The sequence below is a fragment of the Halictus rubicundus genome, chromosome 1 (genome assembly GCF_050948215.1).
Source record: "Halictus rubicundus isolate RS-2024b chromosome 1, iyHalRubi1_principal, whole genome shotgun sequence".
Classification (NCBI taxonomy): domain Eukaryota; kingdom Metazoa; phylum Arthropoda; class Insecta; order Hymenoptera; family Halictidae; genus Halictus; species Halictus rubicundus.
Genome location: NC_135149.1, coordinates 1,764,042 through 1,783,118, shown reverse-complemented (window position 1 = coordinate 1,783,118; position 19,077 = coordinate 1,764,042). Strand labels below are relative to the sequence as shown.

Below are 19,077 nucleotides of genomic sequence, written 5' to 3'. Positions count from 1 at the left end.
GACCCGAAACGACGACGGAATACGTTACTAGCTCCTCGATTCCAGATGCAGATTGTAGCTGATGTAGGCTTCTTCCACGGACTGTCTGAAGAGGGGCGGAGATCGCTGAAATGAGTCCAACAAACCTGCACACGGGTCACCTTCACTGTCAACTTTCGAAATCCTTCGATTTCCTTCTATCCCCAATGATTTTTCAAGATTTACCCTCATAACTGTTATAACCAAAAAGAAAAAAAGTCATGGAATAACAAGTATTTCGTCGACTAAAATCTTATTGGTTACAAATAAGGATTATAAGTAACCGAAAATTTTTTCTCTTGTTGGTAAATATTATCATTGAGAGAAATTCATTTCGATCACTTATAACAGTTATCAATGAGAGAAATTTATTTCGATCTCTCATAACAGTTTCGAACTTTTTCTTTATGTTTTGTGTAGATCATCTTAAATTTCAATAATAATCAACTTTTTCAATTTCTTTTACAATTCGTGACGCTATAGAAATATTTTGTTGAGAAATTTTCCAGTATACTTCTTCATTCACGTTACCATAAAAATCCTGTGAAATCTGAATGAAGTCCTGTTATTGTTACAAAGGTGTACACATCAGCCTCGTTTAGGGCTCGGTAGTTCCAGTGCCAAAGGGTGGTGTTGCGAATCGCTGGAAAACGTTCACGATGGCTGGTTCACCTACCTTAAATTGACGGATTATGTCGCAATCACAATGTAAAATCTTAAAGAAATACATTTCACAATATCACACTGGTGACATGCAAAAAATTGAAAAACTTCGGAAGCGAATACATCATGCTCCACCAATTTTCTTTCGATAAAAGAGCGGATCGTACAAGCCTTCGGAGCATAAAGTCTCCGAGAAAACTATGCTCAACGCTGCAGAATAATGTTCAATCTCAAAGGGTTAATTTCTCCCCAGCCCCGAAACAAGAAATTTTCTCTCACCTTGAACTGGTCTGTCCAAGGTGTAAATTCGCGCACACCTCGATGTCTGCGACACCTGAGGGCTGTGTAGAGCTATCATCAGGCCCGATCGAAGATACTTCCGCGAAAGGATCGGACATTTCGTAGAGTAGTCACGATCCGATCGCGCGGCACTCGAGCCGCGTGGGAATACGTTCCCTCTCTCCCATTTCCAGGGGAATAAATTCCCTTCGGTTTTCAGACGGGTGGCGTAAAGCTGCTCCCGCGGCCGTCAATTCCATATTCCGGCCACGTATCGATTCCAGTGGAAACGCTTCCGCGCTGCGTGGCCTAATTACACCTATAATAGGGGCATCGGGAAGACGTCCAGCCGTTATCTGAAACGCGGACGTCTATAACGCACGGAAACGCGACGGCCAATGGACGTGCGATACTAAATCCTGTTACCGGGGCTGGCCGTCAAGCGGGGATCCTCGATTACGGGTGAAGGTGGCAAGGTCTTCGGTTTCTCTGCTACACAATTAATACAAGGCCTGGGGTCTGTAGGTTCCTTCTTCCTTTTCTCCCTCCCCCCCCCCCTCTTTCTCTTGTTCGCTAATTAAATCTAGCGTCACGATTCAATAACGGAATCTCCCTTCTCCAGCGACTCGCCACCGTGGAAAACATTCGAGGATTTATTTCAGCCGTCGTGTACGACGTTGCTCGATTAGCTCGATTAATGGTGAACGTCGGGGAAAAAAAGTAGGTGGAGCAACACTCAGTGAATCCGTTCGCAACCCGTCGGTCACGCGAGATAATTACACGGACGATGATGGATACCGGTGCACATGGCCGGGCAGGCAGGTGTCTTGGAACCCGAGAGTTCAAACGTTAGATCGAGGATTTTGTGTACAGTGAATTCTTGACATATGTCAACAACACGGATCTTGCCAGCGTCGTGTATCGTCCAGGAGACATAGCCAAGCGGTGTTGTGTTTACGCTACTCGGCGTCCGAGACCTCTCGAGCTTCGTGACCCCTCACGGAGTACACCCGGCGGTAGTGGGGATAATTCTGCGACATTTATTATCCAGGTCTTGGCGACATATATAGAGAAATCACTGTATTTATGAACAAAATTTTTAATGCACGGAGGAGACTTCGAATCAACCCCTGTCCCTTGCGATTGATGCAGAGTGCGCGCAGATTAAGTATGTTCTTTAAGAGAACATAGCTGGCATGCCATTTCCTTCGTTGTGCCTGTACTCCTGTAAAGAATAATTCCATCATTTCATTGTTCTCGTATAATTATTTCTCTTCTCGATGTTTCTTTTACTTTTGAGAGAGTACCGTGTCAGTACAAAGTGGTTCATTAATGAGCAACCGAAGGGATGATTTATGGCGAAAGTTCCCAGATTGAGCTTACACCGAGAGAACATTGTAAGCTGTTCGCCATCTTCTTGTTTCTCCTTTACTTTTGTAAAGAATAATTCATCAACGAGAAACTGCACAGAAAAATGGTAGGGACTTGTGGTCGATCTAATAAAGAAAATCAAAACTGGATCAAACGTGTGGCAAACATTATAACTAGTTCGCCATTTTCTTACTTTTCTAGCGAAACTTTATTGTGTTCTGTACAGTACAATAGACTTCGCAATACTTTAGGTGGAAGAAACACTCGTTTTTCGTAAGAGACGTAATTTGTTGATAGTCTAGATGAAGTTTACTCATCGAGAATGAGACTTGTTGCATTTTTCTAAGTACCACAAAACCTAGGAATCTTTTCGATGATTCTTTCCATATCGGTACCATATCCGAACCATCATTGTACCTCGCTTAGGGTGACGAGAGAGTGTGCAACGAGAATTACAAAGTCTTCAACGGAATCGCTAAGTTGAAAGTGTACAGAGGAACGCCCGTTCGTTGATCAGTTAGCCTAATGAATGGATCACAGGAGGATGTCCGGAGGATGTTCAGGACGCTATAGGTCGCATAGCGTTTCGCAATTTATACACCATTTATATAATACATAACTGTAACCATGCGATTTTTAGTCATTCGTTCGTGGGTGTCCCAGCTTCCAGTGGTCCTTGATTTCCTGTGAACATAAACACGATAGTTCATTGCTCGTTATAAACGATCATTCAAGAACATTGCAGAAATATTAATTTCAATGATGCCTAGAAACTAGAACAATGAGATAAAAATTAACTTGGTGCCTACTAAATGGAGCTGTCGAGTTCAAAGTAAAATCAAAATAAAAATAAACGTTGTTAAATATTATTCAATAATGGTCGCCAATAACAGCAGAAAATCCGCAATCCGAAAATCCCATACTTACAATCTAAATCACCAGGCAAATCTTTGGCATCCTCGCTGGCCAGCTCGTACAAAGCAGTCGAATTCAATTCCTGCGTGTGTCTTCGGATCGTGGACCCAAAACTGGTCTCATAATGGCTGCCATGAGCACCAAGACGTCTCCTCTGTGTCGATCGATTACCATTTCTCTCTAAACTACCTGTAGTCTCTGGCTGACAGACACCTACGGTCCTCGACGACAGTCGACAGCACAGGTACTCGTTAAATCTGCCATACAAATTGTTTCATTTTTCTACATCGAAATCACCAAGCGAAGGGAAGTTAATTTTTTAATTGAACGGCTCGCGCAACACGCCGATTTTGTTGTTAAAAGTTTACTCGTTAGTAGGCTCGAATTAACGCGCTAGATTTTCTCTTCGAGTTGCCAAGCTCAGGGAACAGAAATTCAATCCTCGATTGACAAGGTTGTTTTACATGTACTTCGATGGAAATACTTGGATAGCAAGAATGTAGCAGTTTCTTTGAAAGGAAGCGTTTAGGGGAATTAACGAACAGCGAATCTTTATGCGAAACAGGAATTGTCTGCAAAATCTTCTCTTAATAATTGTAACAGGATCGTAAATAATGTACCAGGAATATTAAATTCATTTAATGTAGCTTCTTTTTTTAAATGTGTTCTAACTACTCATATTTGCCATAAATGCATAAAATCCAGAGTCTACTTATAACAATTTCAGTCGCTACGAATGCATAAAAATCCACAGTTTAATTACGAATCTATTTTCCATCGTGCAAGTAGCGGATAACAGTTTGATCAGTCCATTGATTAAACGTTGCTAATCAGTTTGCAGAGCTACTAGCCTCTTGCGAAAGGTCCCGCTGACAAAGTAGAGAGCTATGGGGTTCACGCAGCTGTTGACAAAGCTTAGGCAGAATCCGATGATCCTGAAGGCGTGCCAGAAATCATCGTAATCCGACTGCGACGACGGACAGAAGTGGAACCACAGCATGAACGTGTGGTACGGTAGAAAACAGACGACGAAGATGATCACGAACGAGATCACCATCTTGCCGACCTGTCAATCAGATTTAATAAACGATAGCACGGTTTATACATTAAGTGAATCCAATCGTGCGATATCAGCAGCGGACGATCGATACAACAACAGATATACGTGTCCGTCTATTCATTTAGACGATTAAGTTCCTACTCGAGCTTAATCGCAGATTATATCACCTGAAACATTTGTTTAACTTCCAGTCGAGCACGTTATCGCTCCGATACACAACGGACAACGATTATCGGTAGTCATTAAACCGTACGAACGAATGCGCGTGACCAACCGAGCTATTTCATACGCGTGGCAATATTTATCAACGCCGATTATTTTCACGAACACCTGCGCTCACTAGCTTCATAAAAACCATGGGACTTCTTTCAAACGGAATTCATCCGGATGGATTCATAACGCACGGATTATTCTGTCGCATGAGCTGTGAAATATTAATATTAAGGCTCGTCGAATAAACCGAACAGTTCGCATAACTTTCGATAGATCCATGCAAATTACCGGAGGATTTTTACTTCCCCGAGAAAAATGTCTGAGCATTTAGAATGACGGACTTGCTCCCTCGAGATTCCCGGAGTTCCTTATAGTTTCTCTGACACAGTTCGAGCTTATTTCAAGGGAGTTAGGGGCGTTTCGCGCGAGTTGCCCCGACTTTCCGCGTCATTCGACTGCAGACAATGGAACGGTTAGCATTGCGGGGTAATTCGATTCTCGACGATTTTCTGACGTTGCCCTACGTTAGCACAGGCCGCTGTTATCGCGAACTTTAAAAGCAGCTTCATCGGAAGACGCCTGCCGGATGCTCGGCGTCGAATTATCGGAAAGGGAACGGCATCGGAGCGTGACGACGACGATACAACGAAAGTTTCTACTCCCGTGGAACCATTCAGGCGACTCTAATCCGTTCATTTCGATAACACCGAAAAGACGATTTCAATCGAGTCGAACCTTGGCGCAATCGATATCGGGCCGCGAACACCCCCGATGACAAATCGTTCTGTGATAAACCGTGAATTGCAAGCCGAAGCGTAATCACGCTTGATATCTGCGGATTATCCCCGCGATTCCACTGGGAGCGTTCCCTCGACTCGGTCCACTTTATCTCCGCTGAATTTTTGCGAGATTACTCCGTTCTCTTAAATGGGTATTCTTATTTGCGAGGCCGTTTTTGCGCGGATTTTCAGGAATTTTTCTCAGAAGAAATAATGAACCTTTCACATTGGGATTTTACACAGATATTTATTGGTCTTTGAGGTATACGTGTGATTTTTTTCAAGTAAAAATATGTAAAATTACGGGGGTTACATATTTTTCTATAGAGTCACTGCGATTCCCGTTTTTCTACTGATCGGGAACAGAAATATGAAGTTGTTTATCAATCAGCACGAATATAGTTATGGTCCGGATTAAAAAAATTTTAATCTTTATTATCTATAAAATGGCGGCATTTTGAAGTCAAATTACCGATTTTTGAAATATTTTTCGGCCTTCAGCACGACAAAAAAAAAAAGAAAATAAGAAAAAATTGACAGATTTAAAAAATGTTAGTTCATGCGATAACGGGATATGTGCTGAAGATTCTCACAAAATGTCACGAAACTTTCGGGAAAAAGTTGTTACGAAAAAAAAACTCGCTTAAGGATTCAACTAACAGTAGTTGAACAAGATTTGCAGATTTTGGTGCAAAGCGAAAGTCTTCGATCAGTTCGGGCTTTGTTAAATAAATTTGTTTGATTGCGCGGGACTCTCCAGGACGGTGTTTCAGCGAACGTATTGAAGGATCTTGTACAAAGGTGTCGCACAGTCATTAATAACATGACTTTCAGGTGTAACATGTCGAGCCCTTTTGGAAATGTTATACCAACGTTGCGGTCAGCTCCGTCGGGGCTCTGAAGGGAGCATTAGCGTGGCTTTTGACCCCTAATAGAGCTGACGAAGGGAGGCTTGCGTGGGAATAATTTCTTCTGAAAGCACTCGCTTTGCACCGAGGACTTCAGTATTAATTATGAGAAAAGTAAGTTGCTTGTACACTGTGAGAGCGTGACGATGCTAAGCAGTCGACAGGTCATATTTTGTGCGAAAAATACAGATTAAAAAATATTTTCTTATGTTACGTCAGAACAAAGATCTTACTACGTTATTAGGTTAATCGTGTAAGTCTACAGGGTGGCCTAAACGAAGGGGGTGTGCCAACGGGTTTCGAGGGTGTTGCGAATTGATTGGACGCCAGTTTTCGCAGCAGTGCAATGGAAGCGGTGTAATGGATTCTGGTGGCTGGCTGCGATTTCTAATTAGCTCCGAGTCGAGAAATTATATTGTTCGCGAATTTGTCGGCGATTGTCTTACTTATCGTAAGAGATATTACCGATCGTGTGTGCGGAGATTTCGTAACCAACAGCCGTAGATTCGAGGCAATTGTGTGACCGGCGACTTCTCGGTCCCCGCGCTAAACTGCCCGTAATTATCTGTTTCATTCGGCGTGCTACAAACGCTCCGACTCGTGTAGCAGAAGCCCCCGGTGATTGTCGACCCATTGTTCTCGAATTAGCCGACTTCTAGAGACCTCCGGAACACTATATTTACGCGGAATACTGGCCGCGTCGCTGCTAGTATTTTCCACTTCGAAAATTATTCCGACCGCTCACTTATCGGGCTGTCTCTGTCGTTACGCAATTATTTGCAGCGAATTCGGACGAGAGAGAGAGAGAATATTTGTGGCGCGGAACGTTCTTTAATGAAGCAGGGACTTTTGATATAGCTTTTGGAATAAATACTCCACGGATTTTAGGTTCAGGGAAAATAATACTCGTTTTCAGTCATCGCAGATTTGCCTGGACTAAATTACAATTATATTTCAGGGTGGTTCAAAAAGTTGTGAAGCAGGGACGGTAAAATATTAGTTGAAACAAGTACTCTGTGGATTTTTGGTTCACAGAAATTAATACTAATTCTCTGTTGCTAAAGATTGAGATGCGAGAGTAGTTAAAAATTATGTGGGGTCATAGAGACTCTATTTGATGGAGCAAATCTAGCCGGGACGAGACAATCAATCTTTTAGTTAATGATTTGTTATCAAAATATGTTTCGGAACAAGCATTCTCTCAGTTTTATGTCAATCCATCGGCAAATCAATTTTCGCTGACTTTATCTTAAAAAATTCATCCCTTAAAATTAATTGAGTGTTCACAGGTTAGTGAAAAATTCCACGAAGTTCTAGAGACATTGTCTGATGGGATAAATCTACCCTATGCTATCTGTCTTTTCTGTGTCGGCGTGTTATGAAGACATTTTTCAGACAGGACTCTGTTCGCTTTACATCAGTTTATCCACAATTAAACGTCTGCGTATTTTCTATTGAAAAATTCATCGATAAAAATTGAGTGTGCTCGCAGGTCCTTCAAAATTTCCATGGGGTCTCACAAACTTCATCTTACGGGAGAAAACTTATCAGGTTGCCTGTCTTTCTCTCAGGTTATCGGTTTTTATCGTAGTCTCTGAAATTTCATTTTACAGCCGTATCGATTCCACGAACGTACCTTTTTACGTGCCCTAATTTGTTCCATGCGATGACTCCTGGTGGATAGTTCGCCAGGCATGTTTCTCGTCGAAAGTTCAAGGTGTCTGGCCATCCCCAGGTAGAAGCCAGCTATCACGCACAGCGGTATAGCGTAATAAGCCAGAAACTTGAACATCACCATTCCCCTCGTGTAACTCACCCCTACAATCGAAAGAAACATAGCCAAAGGGACCAACAACCATCTCTCAACCGCGTTGACATTTATCTCCGACTTCTGACTGAGTTAAATGATAAATAGTTCGAACGTCGGATCTCTTCTCGAATTCTTGGCAACTCCGCAGTTATTAAGAAGCTAGACGGGCACAGTGCAGTTTTATCCGGTAGTTCTCGACGAAGTGCCAATTAAATTCCGCAAAAATGAAATCCATTTGCTGGTAATCGTATAACGGTGTTGCCAGGGAAACGTTTCCATGGAAAAAGAGGGAGAACGACGAAGGAAAAGCCAGTTTCCACGGGGGAACAAAGAATATCCGGTTACAAGGTAACGGAGTGGCAAAGTTCGCTGGCTGGTACTCACCGAATTCTTCGGGGAAAGGGCTGCAAATCAGGATGCTGTGGTTACCCTGTAACGGGACGGTCGGCACGTAAGAGAAAAGAGCAGCTGGCATCGCGAGAACAATCGCCAGCACCCAAATCAGGCTCGCTGTTAGGATTGTTAATGGCTTCGCGCTCAATCCAGCGACGTGACGGCGAATGGGGTTCACGATCGCGCAGTACCTAAACAAAAACGAACATCAATGCTCCCTATACACACACACACACACACACACACACACACACACACTACAGTCCCACAACTCGTACAGTATCGCATACATTTCGATTCTTCTTTCGAAAAATTACGGGAAATTATAGAATACATTTTTTCCATATGGAGCTTAGCTTTCAGGAAAACTGAACTTCAAGATCTGTTTGATACTTGTGCACAGCACTTTCGTTTTAATTTTCTAAGTCGTTTAATCAAGGTACAAATTTTCTTTGACACGACAACTCCAAAAAAGATGAATGGAACAGTTTGCTTCAAATGGTTTCTGGATTAATGAATGAAATGGGGTCTTTTTTGATTGTAGGACGTTTAAAGGATGCTAAATAATGTTCTTTGTAATCACCGCCCAAAAGTAATTAATGGATCATAATACTCGAGAGGACTTCTAGATTAATGAATGAAATTGTTTCTTTTAATATTGTACGGTACTTAAGCTAAATGATTTTCCTGTGTATAGCATCCCGAAAAGAATTTAATATACCGCGTTAGCGCAGATTCCACCACCAGTGAAAATAGGATCCTATTCGATTTGACATGTTTAAAATTTTCTTACAAAAATGAAGAACTTCGCAAACATCCTCCACCCACATTCTACATCAATGAGCAAGCTGTCAACAGTAATCAAAGCGTCTAGAACCAAGAAGCTCTTTGGCACAATGTTACAAAAGAGATTTACTGAATGAATTGTCTACGCTGTAAGCTACAGAACACAAAAGGTGTGGGTGGAAGCAACAGTTTGCATCAGGTCCATTAGCTGGGAGAACAGGGAAATGCACGTTCGCATGAATCTTTCCGTTCAATTTTACCCGATCCACTGTGATCATTCAAGACCGAACAAATCTACGATAATTTTGCTCATTGTCAGCAAAGACATTAATGAAGATTCAAAAAGAAATTAAAAATGGTTAGCACTCCAATTAACTCTCCAGGGCGCGGACTGTCTGTGTACCGGGTCGTTTATGTCGACGACTAATTTTTTGACTGTTTCAAAAAAATTCTGGAATACGTATTGAAGTTTTTATTTGGTTTGAGAATGCCCCAAATGGCTCCATGAAAACGGAATACTAGTAGGGAGAAGAAGGTATACAATATAAACGAAAGGAGTGCATCTATCCCCAATGAGGAATGCATCTGACCCGAAGCCCTAGGGACAAATGCACTTTTTCGAACATTTTTAAACAGCATATTAATATATCAGTATAAAAGTTTTACTCATTTTACGTTATATTTTCTTAAAGAGATTGAAACAAACAATTGAACTATGCCTGCTTATTTTTTTCCATTATTATCAGTAAAATTGTTATTAAACAGAAAACAAAATGTGGTGCGTCTTTCCCGGAATTACCCTGTTAGTGGGAAAAAACAAATATGGAAAAGAAAAAAATTGAAGAGTGAAATTTGAATGATAGAATTAGACAAGGTTTTTCGAGAAAAATGTCAACGGAACAATGGGATTCGAAGAATCCCACCTAATTGGCGTGCAGTTTGATTGTTTCTTATCTTGGCAAGTTTGATTCGGATTACTGGTTAGTCGGTCGGTCGGCCAGCTCATTGGTCCATCAGCGGAAGTTCGTCAAAGTTTAGGATGGCTGGTCGAGCACCGACAGCCGAAACAACAATTTACCAGGCCGTAACTGGGTTTGACAACTTACCTCTCGGCTGATAACGCGGTCAGAGTGAAAACTGAGACGCCGATCGAAATATCCTTGGCGCACTCCGATAATTTGCAAACTGCCAGGCCCCACGGCCACGACTCGATCGTGTAGAGGATCGACGTGAACGGCACACACGTCACGATCACCTGAAATTTCGTGTGTGGAAATACATGCGGGGAACCATCTTGTCGACGGCCATGACAGGTGTATGTACGCATGGTATTTCGTATCACCCGGGGGCTTCTTTCGTTTTTATCGGGACACGCTCGAGCAACGTTTCGGCGAGTCATGACGACGGAAACCGATATCGAAAGGGGCTGTGATCGATCTCGATGATTCACGGGTGCCGAATGTGAAACCCATCGAGGATACAAACACTACAGTACGGTGTGGAAAAATGGGACGATAAGTGACACGCTGCGTGACATTTGCGTATCGCGAACAACCCTCTGATTGATAATGGTTCGCCGACGCCCCGCTGTTTATCGAGTTAATCGAAACGTGACAACAATAGCGTTCCGACCGATACATAAACGCTCGAGGAATTGTTACACGGAATAAAATATTCGGAGCAAGCTGACCCGCTTCGACTCTAATAATTTTTTGCTACAGGGGTTGAAAAATAACAGAGATTCGACAATCTTTTTGCATATTCAAAATAATATGTCTTTAAAAAATAAGTGAATATGTATATCTTATTGTATGTTTAAACAGTATTTGCTGAAAGTTTGAACGAAAGCCATTTCTGCAGCACTCTGTTTGTGGTACCAGTTGAAAAATAAGACGGACGTAACAATTTTTTAAAGATAGAGAAACAGAGTATTCCTGCCAAATTGAGGTCTCCATGATTTAATAAAATTTATCAGCTGGTTACCGGTTCGAATCTTCTGGCACGAGCACTTATAGAAAATTTCAGTAAAATCCTTTTTGTGATTTTTCCATTATCAGGGCATTTGGTTGCCTTTTTAGCATATGCCACGCTCACGTGAGCCCGTAACGTGTGCCTGTGTTCATTGAGGGATAATTGAAGCCATGATGGACAGCTGGATGGTTCAGCTAATTTTGAAGTTCGTTAGCAGAGTGCTGACACTTTGAACTATGTCCGAAAACTGGACAGAATCCGATTTTCACAGCATTCGATTATAACATCTTCATCTAGGACGCTACACCCTATACCAGTAGGGAGTAATTCAATGTTCCACCAACTATTAAATTTGCATTAATCCGCGAATCTTGCAGAACTGTCACCGCAAATGTAACTCCGCAAAGATTTAGTCTTCTATTTGATTTTGAAATTCTGTACCCGGTAACACGAATCTCAAACGAGCCTTTCCAACCCAGTTTTCAAACAGAATAATTAATAGCACGTGTGCTAGGCTTCCGCACAGCTGTTCGAACATTTACCACGTGAAAAATAATTTACTACCCTTTCCGACGCGAGAACGCGAGGGCGAGGTTCGATCCAGGTGTGTCGGTCGAATCACTTTTGCATGAGCGGAGCTAGTGCGCGCCGAGCGCGATTATTAGAGATATTCTTTCGCAAAAACGCCTGAGAATTTAACGATTGGAAAATTTGCCCGGGAGGCTCGGGAACGTTTGCAAGTAGTTGCATAGAGTTGATACGCTGGATAAATCTGTCGGATACGGGGCCAGAGCGCTGTCAGTTTTTTTTTTTTGTTCCGTGTACAGAGGACTCGCAAAGTGGGGATACTTTGCTCCTCGGTGAAATCCTGTGACGACTCCAGGAAACGGTATACTGAGCTCGATTATTAATGCTCGCGTCCTATTCTGCTCGATAACACGCCCGATGCATTCTTATCTGAGACACGCAATTTATACGTGAGTGAAAAATGTCGGAAGATTAATGCGGTCCTTGTCGCACCCCCTTTGACTGTCCGGGAAAATTCTGTTTCCCCTTGGGGGATCTGGCAAATCATGGCGAGCATGTCGTGCATTCAAGACTCGCTGTGTGCATCGCTCATTTTCTGCTAAAAAATTTTCGCGTGATGTGGCAGGAGGAGAATAGGATTCATCGTAATTGTTATGCGGTGAAATGATATTAAGAATACTGAAAAATTTTGTTTCAGGAAAATCGTAGATTTCATGAAACTTTGAAATATAGTTTGCATTTTTACTAAACCATAAACGACAGAGGAGTTCTGATTTAAATCTATTCTGCGTGTGCCTTAGCGAAAGCTGGCTGTCTCTTACAAGAAGATCACCAAGAGCAAGATCTTTTCTTAATCTAAAGAAAATCCGGTGACTCTCTTACCAAAAGATATATGGTTTTGTCACTAGAAGATTTCTTACTGAAAGCAGATTGTTTCTTACCAAGAGATCGCCGAGGGCCAAAGAAAGGACGTAAGTGTTGGGCACGTTCCTCATGTTGGCATGCCGCAGCAGCGTGAGCACCAGGATCCCGTTTCCGGTGACACCGACCACCAAGATCAACAGGAACACCACGGGAACGATATATGTTTCCGGTCGCTGGTCGTACGGGACGTAGCTGTGGTCCTCGTCGTCGTCGTCGTTCACCAAATTCGGGAACGACGTCGCGTTCAGGATCACTGCCATCTGCAAGAAACATTTTTCACGTAAATCCGCAAGCCCGATAATTGTACGGGAAGATCGGAGACGTTAAGCGACTCGGCCAGAATTTATCTGTCCCGTTTTCAGAGGAACGGGATATATCCGCGATCGAACAGAAGTATACAAATTTCACATTTAAAGCACCGAAAACGTCAGAGCTTACAGGATGATATAATATTTATAGAAGCAAAGTCGCTCGAAACTTCGAATACAAATGGATCCGACGATTTATCTACTAAACCTCTCGAAATATCGACTGATGCTCGACAGGCATCGTACTTTTCGTGTTCTCCAGGAATCGGGCCAATCTAACGGGAAGCATTCATTGGGAGTCGCGTTCTATGATAATGGTGCCCCATTAAATGGGTTTTTCGATGAAACGCTCTGCTGGAACCGAAAGTCACACGGGAAATATCTGGTTATGTGCACGTTCTCAAGAAATTCCTCAAGACGCTTTTCTGAAGTTTGAATATTTTCCAGCTGATGAATAAACATAACTTTTCTACCTAATTCGTTGTTAAACTTTATTCGTTCCTCGAATAAATTCTAGAAGAGTTTTTCTATCTTTAAGCGCGAATTCTTTTCACATAGTTTTTCGAGAGGTACGAATAATTGCAACTGCGACAGATCTTTCGCTAACATTTTTCACAAAGGGAATAATTTTAAATAAAAAACGAGCAACGCGCACGAAGGACGAATTGAAACAGCGTGGATCCATTTGTATAAAATTAATCAATCGACTTCCCCGACGACCGACACTATTTTAATCACTTAAAAAGTCTCTATAAACGATATTTCATGATTCGATGTGTTACAGGCGATCGATTCCCAATGTCCGGGCAGCCGTCAGTCTGGGATTGAAGGGAAATTAATAAAACAATATCCGAGGCTCGGAAATGTCAGCGGCCGATTGATTCGCAATGGGCACATTGTTTCCGACGGGGAACAAAAACCAGTTCGACGCACCGCTCTTTCTAACTCGCGATTTATAGCGATAGAATGAAAGCGTTCGATGGAGGAACGCATGAAATAAATCGAGCTTATTTTCGTTGGTAAATTTGCGGACCGCATCGGGCGTGGAACGGGCCGAGGATTTGAAACAATTTCCCAACATAACTGCTCGCAAGTACGCCGTGTGTAATTTTCGACGAGGATCCGTTGATTCTGCGTTAACTCTCTCCCGGAAGCGCCACGTTGAGAGAAAACGAGATTTGCTGCGAGCACGGCAAATTTTTGTTTTTAATAAAAATTCTTGTCGAACGATTTATTGACGGCCTGACAGAAAAATTGTAACTTGCAGCGTCTGCCCAGACAGTTTTCTGAAAACACAGACAACAAGACCGATATAATTCTCGCTGGGAAAGTGCAAACTTTCCTTTACAGTGATGCTGCCGTTTGTTTTCCAATGCTTTCTTTATTTATTCTAGTTCATGCGATACCCACTCTTGTGTAGATTAAAAAATATTTTGTATATTTTGTGCGACATGATAGACACAATTAAGTTCACAAGCAATAAATTCTTCATTTAAAACACTTTTATTATTACTGCTGTAACTTTGAAGAAAATTATTATTCGTGCTTAAGAAAAATTCAGTACATTCTTCAAATGTTAGTTAATAAGTCTACCATGTTTGAGATTATAGCACCCAATACTGTTCTTGAAAAAAATTCTCAAATATTTCCTTCTAGATCAGAGCGTCAGCGCAGAGAGACACCTTTGCCTTTGTCGGCATTTAAGAGACTATGAAGTGACCCTTTCCGAAAATTCTAGGATAATTTGTCGCATATTCAAGGAACGTACACAAATTTTTTCGTTGAAAAATGTTCGGCATAAATGAATGTACAATATGAACATTTACGAAGAATCTCATCTCTGCAGGCGCAAATTGGCGAGCATTCTGTAGCACTGAATTTTAGTGGAAAGTATCGTGCTTGCGTGTGAACCTAATCAACTCCAGAAAAAATAAAAAATTGTCGAATCGAGGGAAGATTGAATAAGAATTCACGATTTTGGCTGGGCTCGTCTCTGTTAGAAAACTTGTTGAATATTTTTTCATCCATTCGCACGACGACTGCTGTTTTACGAACTTCACCTCCGTAACAGTATCGAATTTCTGCCAAGTATTTCGGGAACATAATCTCCATGCTCGCAGCTATTAAATAAAAAAGCGATTGTTTGATGTTGATAAATCGGACTCGCCTTAAAATTGGTTGCAACGGGTGAAAATGCAATTTTTACGGTCGAAAACGGGGGCGTGAGACAGAAAAATGGATCGGGCACCGACGAAAGGTAATATTTCTTTCATGCAACGTCGGTGCCGGAAGGTGTCGCAGCTTTTTAAATACTGTATCACACCGGGGACGAACTCGATTACCGAGGGACGTGTTAAAATTGATGTCGAATGACCTCGTGTGTGTGTGTGTGTGTGTATGATGAGAACGTGACAGTGAATGCATGCTCCCGTGACGCCATTAACAAGGGGATTGCAGCTTTCACAGGGTTCTGGGATACTTCAGGCAGAAGACGACTGAGAGAGATCGTCTTCCCCTTGATTTCCAGAAATATTTTTCGAGCAAGAGATCCGGCAGAATTCCTTCGGCCTGGCTGTACGCGCGCGTGGAATTGCGCTCGTGCCTTCTCGCATTACATCCGCTTCATGTCTTCAGCTTCGATAGTTTGCCTCTTATACGCGCGTTACGTTATCAACAATCTCGTGACGAAATGTCCACCATTCCGATTCGTTATGCTCGATTGTTGATGGCCGTCATTTTCCTCGCAATCGTCCCTAATTGACGAAATTGATTTTTTTATTCTCTCGTATGCACGTTCCCTGGATGCAACGCTGTCAGTCCTATCTGGCGCCCAACGAACTTGGCCTTTTTGGTTCGAATGATAAGCTCTGAAATTTTCTACAGCAATTTTATAAATGTTTCTCGCGGGGAGATATTCAAACTTTAATCCTTCCATTAGTGAGGCTATACGTATTTTGTTTCTATTTCTTTATCGAAGACAGTCTAAGTAAAATATTGCAGGCCATTATGAAGTAAGATCTCCCACATTTTTTTGCACTCAAGTTAATAAATTTATAATTTCATAGGAAAGGGTAAAAATCTTTTATGGAGACGCAGCAATCCTCATTCCCTTTTAATTCTTTCGTTAAAGGATTAAAGAATTTAAGCATTAAGCATCGAATGGGCACGGAATAATTTAATAACCGTTCGAGACTGATCGGCGAATCGCGAAGGGATGCAAAAAAAAATCTGTTTTTCGAAGATGAAAAGGATGCGGGAGCGAATTGAAACCCGACCGTTCCGCAACAGAGAGACTGCACCAGACTAAATGCAAAGGGTGTCTACGTCGAAAAATAACAGAAGAGAAAACCTGTTCGCTCTACAACTACCGATAGATGCGTTGATAAATTCTGGCTCGTAAATATCAAAGTTTCGATGCAACCGCCGCGATTAATCACTCCCGAGACGTCCAAGTGTTCCTATTCACCGAAACAACCAGCAATTATGGCGCGAACGCGTATAGCAGACGCGATGAGTTTTCGAAATAATATTAAGTCTGGCCTGACGTCGGTTCTTGGGAAACTGTTGCAGCCGAAACTTTCCAGCAAGATGCTGGGAAGTGTCACCGAGGCGACCGTGATCCAAGTGGAGTCTTATGGGCGAACTATAAATCCTTCCGAGAACATGCTTTCGCGCGTAGTTCGGAAAATCGGCTTGCACGCGATTTTTAAGATAAGACACGGCCGGAGTGGACGGCTCGCGTTTCCGCCCGTGAAAAATTCTGCGGTTCAGAATTGCAAATCGTGATGGAGCGCGGTGCAACTATCGCGCCCCGCTGCAACGCGTTGCATCGCACGCTGGTAAAGGGCAGACCGCGCAGCGGTGTATTGGATCTGTAATAGCGGAGAAAAGTCCATTTTCAGGAGTATCCAAAATTGAAAAAATTTAACGCCCATAGTGGATGGAACATTCGAGGTAATGAGGTATCATTTTTTAATGGATATCCCGAATATAAAAAATAAATTATTTCACTGAAAAAATCTCTTTTCCGCGTTTGGGAGGCAAACACCTAATCTTCATTACGATTTTTCAGCCATATCTGATAGTCCAGCAAAAAAGTGTTTAAAACAAAACTTAATCAGTACTGAGCAATTTAGAAACTTCAATATACAAAATTTGGAACAAAAATTTCCTGTGTCAAGAAATCAAGGTCACTTAGATTGTTTCAATATTAATATTTTTTTTTCTGAGGATGTTGTAGCTGACATGAAGACAAATCCGACGTCGTGTTACGGCTCTTCAGCTGTAAATAACGATGGCATAGTTTTTTCGAGGTTTGTCGGGCCAGATAGCTCGCCTTGTGTCGCCCGAAATTCGTTTTCGGACGAGTAATCGAACGAAGCTCGTTCCTCTTTCGCCAGTATTTTCGCAAAACGTTGTTTTCCTCCGCGCGTGTCCGAAACAATTTTATTCGTGTCCCGCACACCTACGTACACCGTTACTTTTCGCTTCGCGATACCGGACGCCGCCGGTGCCTTTGTTCGCGGAAATTCCCGTGTGACGATTCGCAATCGATACTTCTGACGCGGTAAAAATTAATCGTATCGGACCTAGGCAATGCGTACACGGAACAAGAGCTGTCCAGATGGCTCGAAACCGTGCCGCGAATTATTTGCCATGGAATATGCATGGACGGATACCGCGCCTTACGGTGCAGATACCCTCCCCCATAAATTTCTTTCGAATGTCTGTACGTGATGTGATTTAATGTCGCACCCGTCCAAATACGATTATTTCATACTATCCCGTTGCTCGTGCAATGTGCATTCGCGATTTTTATTCCTGAGAAATCGCGAGAAGCCAGGTCTTTCTTGTTGGTTCGCTGTTGGCGAAAATTGTGGGGAGAACTGTGCGCAAACCGAATTGTGCGTGCTCGCTGACACGGCCAATTTGCGATACAAACACTAGAGAAAAAGATAATGATCGCGGGGCTCTTACGTTTTTATTACTCCACAAAAAATTCGGAAATCTCAACAGAATTTATTATTTCCGGTCCAAGATTATTTCTATAAAACTTCAATCGCCCAGATCTTTCGAATTATCTCTGTGAAAAATCGTCGCACCAATTTTCTTGCAGAATTTCCAGAACTTAGCGTGCCATCTACTACCCACCGGCAAATGAAAGCAGAAATGGCAGCGAATAGTGCATCGTAGGGAAAGCACAGCAGCTGCTATGACTACGTTAAACATTCTTCTCATTGCCAGTCATGATCCTCCGATCTTCATGCGCCACTTTCCTGCCGTGTTTTCCGTGCAAACGCAGTTTCAAGGGTTACAATAACATTACGGGTGAACGTTCCACGTCCGTCTCGGACTTTATGGGCTCCCATAACGTACGCGGAATGCTCAAAACGAGAACGTGCAGCATGCGTGAAACTAGAAAAACAGAATCGCTCTGCAGCAGGGAGCTATACGAGGAACTTTAATTTCATCCGGCGGCACACTTGTTGCGACTTTTATTCTCTCTCTGGGTCATTTCGACGGCGAATCACGAGCAATCTTGATCTGTGATTATCTATGCTTCTGTAGATCCGCCTACTTCCGGTTGTCACGTCGTAGATCGCCGAGGAACGTTGATGTGATCTCTTGCGAGTGATTTTTCCTTGGAAAAACTGTTTTCATGGAAAGAGAATTAATAGCGTACCGTTCTAAGACAGATTTCTTTATTCTTCGACAGATTGCATGTTTATTCGCAGATTATAGAGATTATTATTTCAAAAATTGACTTGAAAAGAAGGGATACTAAGTTGAAATATTTTAATTGACAAAGTTTCTTTCGGAAAACAGATCAGAGAAATTGTTCAATAATTGCAGATTGATCATGAGGTGTATATTCGTGATTATAACACAGATTGCATCCTTAATCATGGGGCATATAAATCCTACTGGGAACGGTTCTCAATGCGAGAAATTTTAATTGAGAAAGTTTCTTACACGAGAAAAACAGCGGCAAAAAATGGTATAATGCTGAATAATCTAACTCTGAACACGTTTCACAAGGTGCATATTCTTCGTCGTCACATAAACATCTTTGATCAGAGATTATAAAAATAAAATGAAACGGAACGGATCAGATGATCCAAGGCTGGTTCTCAATTAGAAAAATTTAAAT

The 19,077-nt window shown here is 42.2% G+C and overlaps 1 protein-coding gene across 1 annotated transcript in view; it reads right to left on the bottom strand.

Moving 5' to 3' along the window:
- Window positions 1-2,273: 2,273 nt before the first annotated feature.
- LOC143365237 (neuropeptide CCHamide-2 receptor-like) overlaps window positions 2,274-19,077 on the bottom strand; it is a 45,193-nt gene continuing 28,389 nt past the window's right edge. Inside the window, exons 2-8 of the mRNA XM_076805224.1 lie at window positions 12,636-12,878; window positions 10,302-10,450; window positions 8,397-8,600; window positions 7,843-8,017; window positions 4,098-4,312; window positions 3,259-3,503; window positions 2,274-3,015 (exon numbers count right to left, since the gene is read on the bottom strand). Coding sequence (XP_076661339.1) covers window positions 3,014-3,015; window positions 3,259-3,503; window positions 4,098-4,312; window positions 7,843-8,017; window positions 8,397-8,600; window positions 10,302-10,450; window positions 12,636-12,878 — 1,233 coding nt within the window. The 3' untranslated portion in view covers window positions 2,274-3,013. The remainder of the gene's footprint in view (window positions 3,016-3,258; window positions 3,504-4,097; window positions 4,313-7,842; window positions 8,018-8,396; window positions 8,601-10,301; window positions 10,451-12,635; window positions 12,879-19,077) is intronic.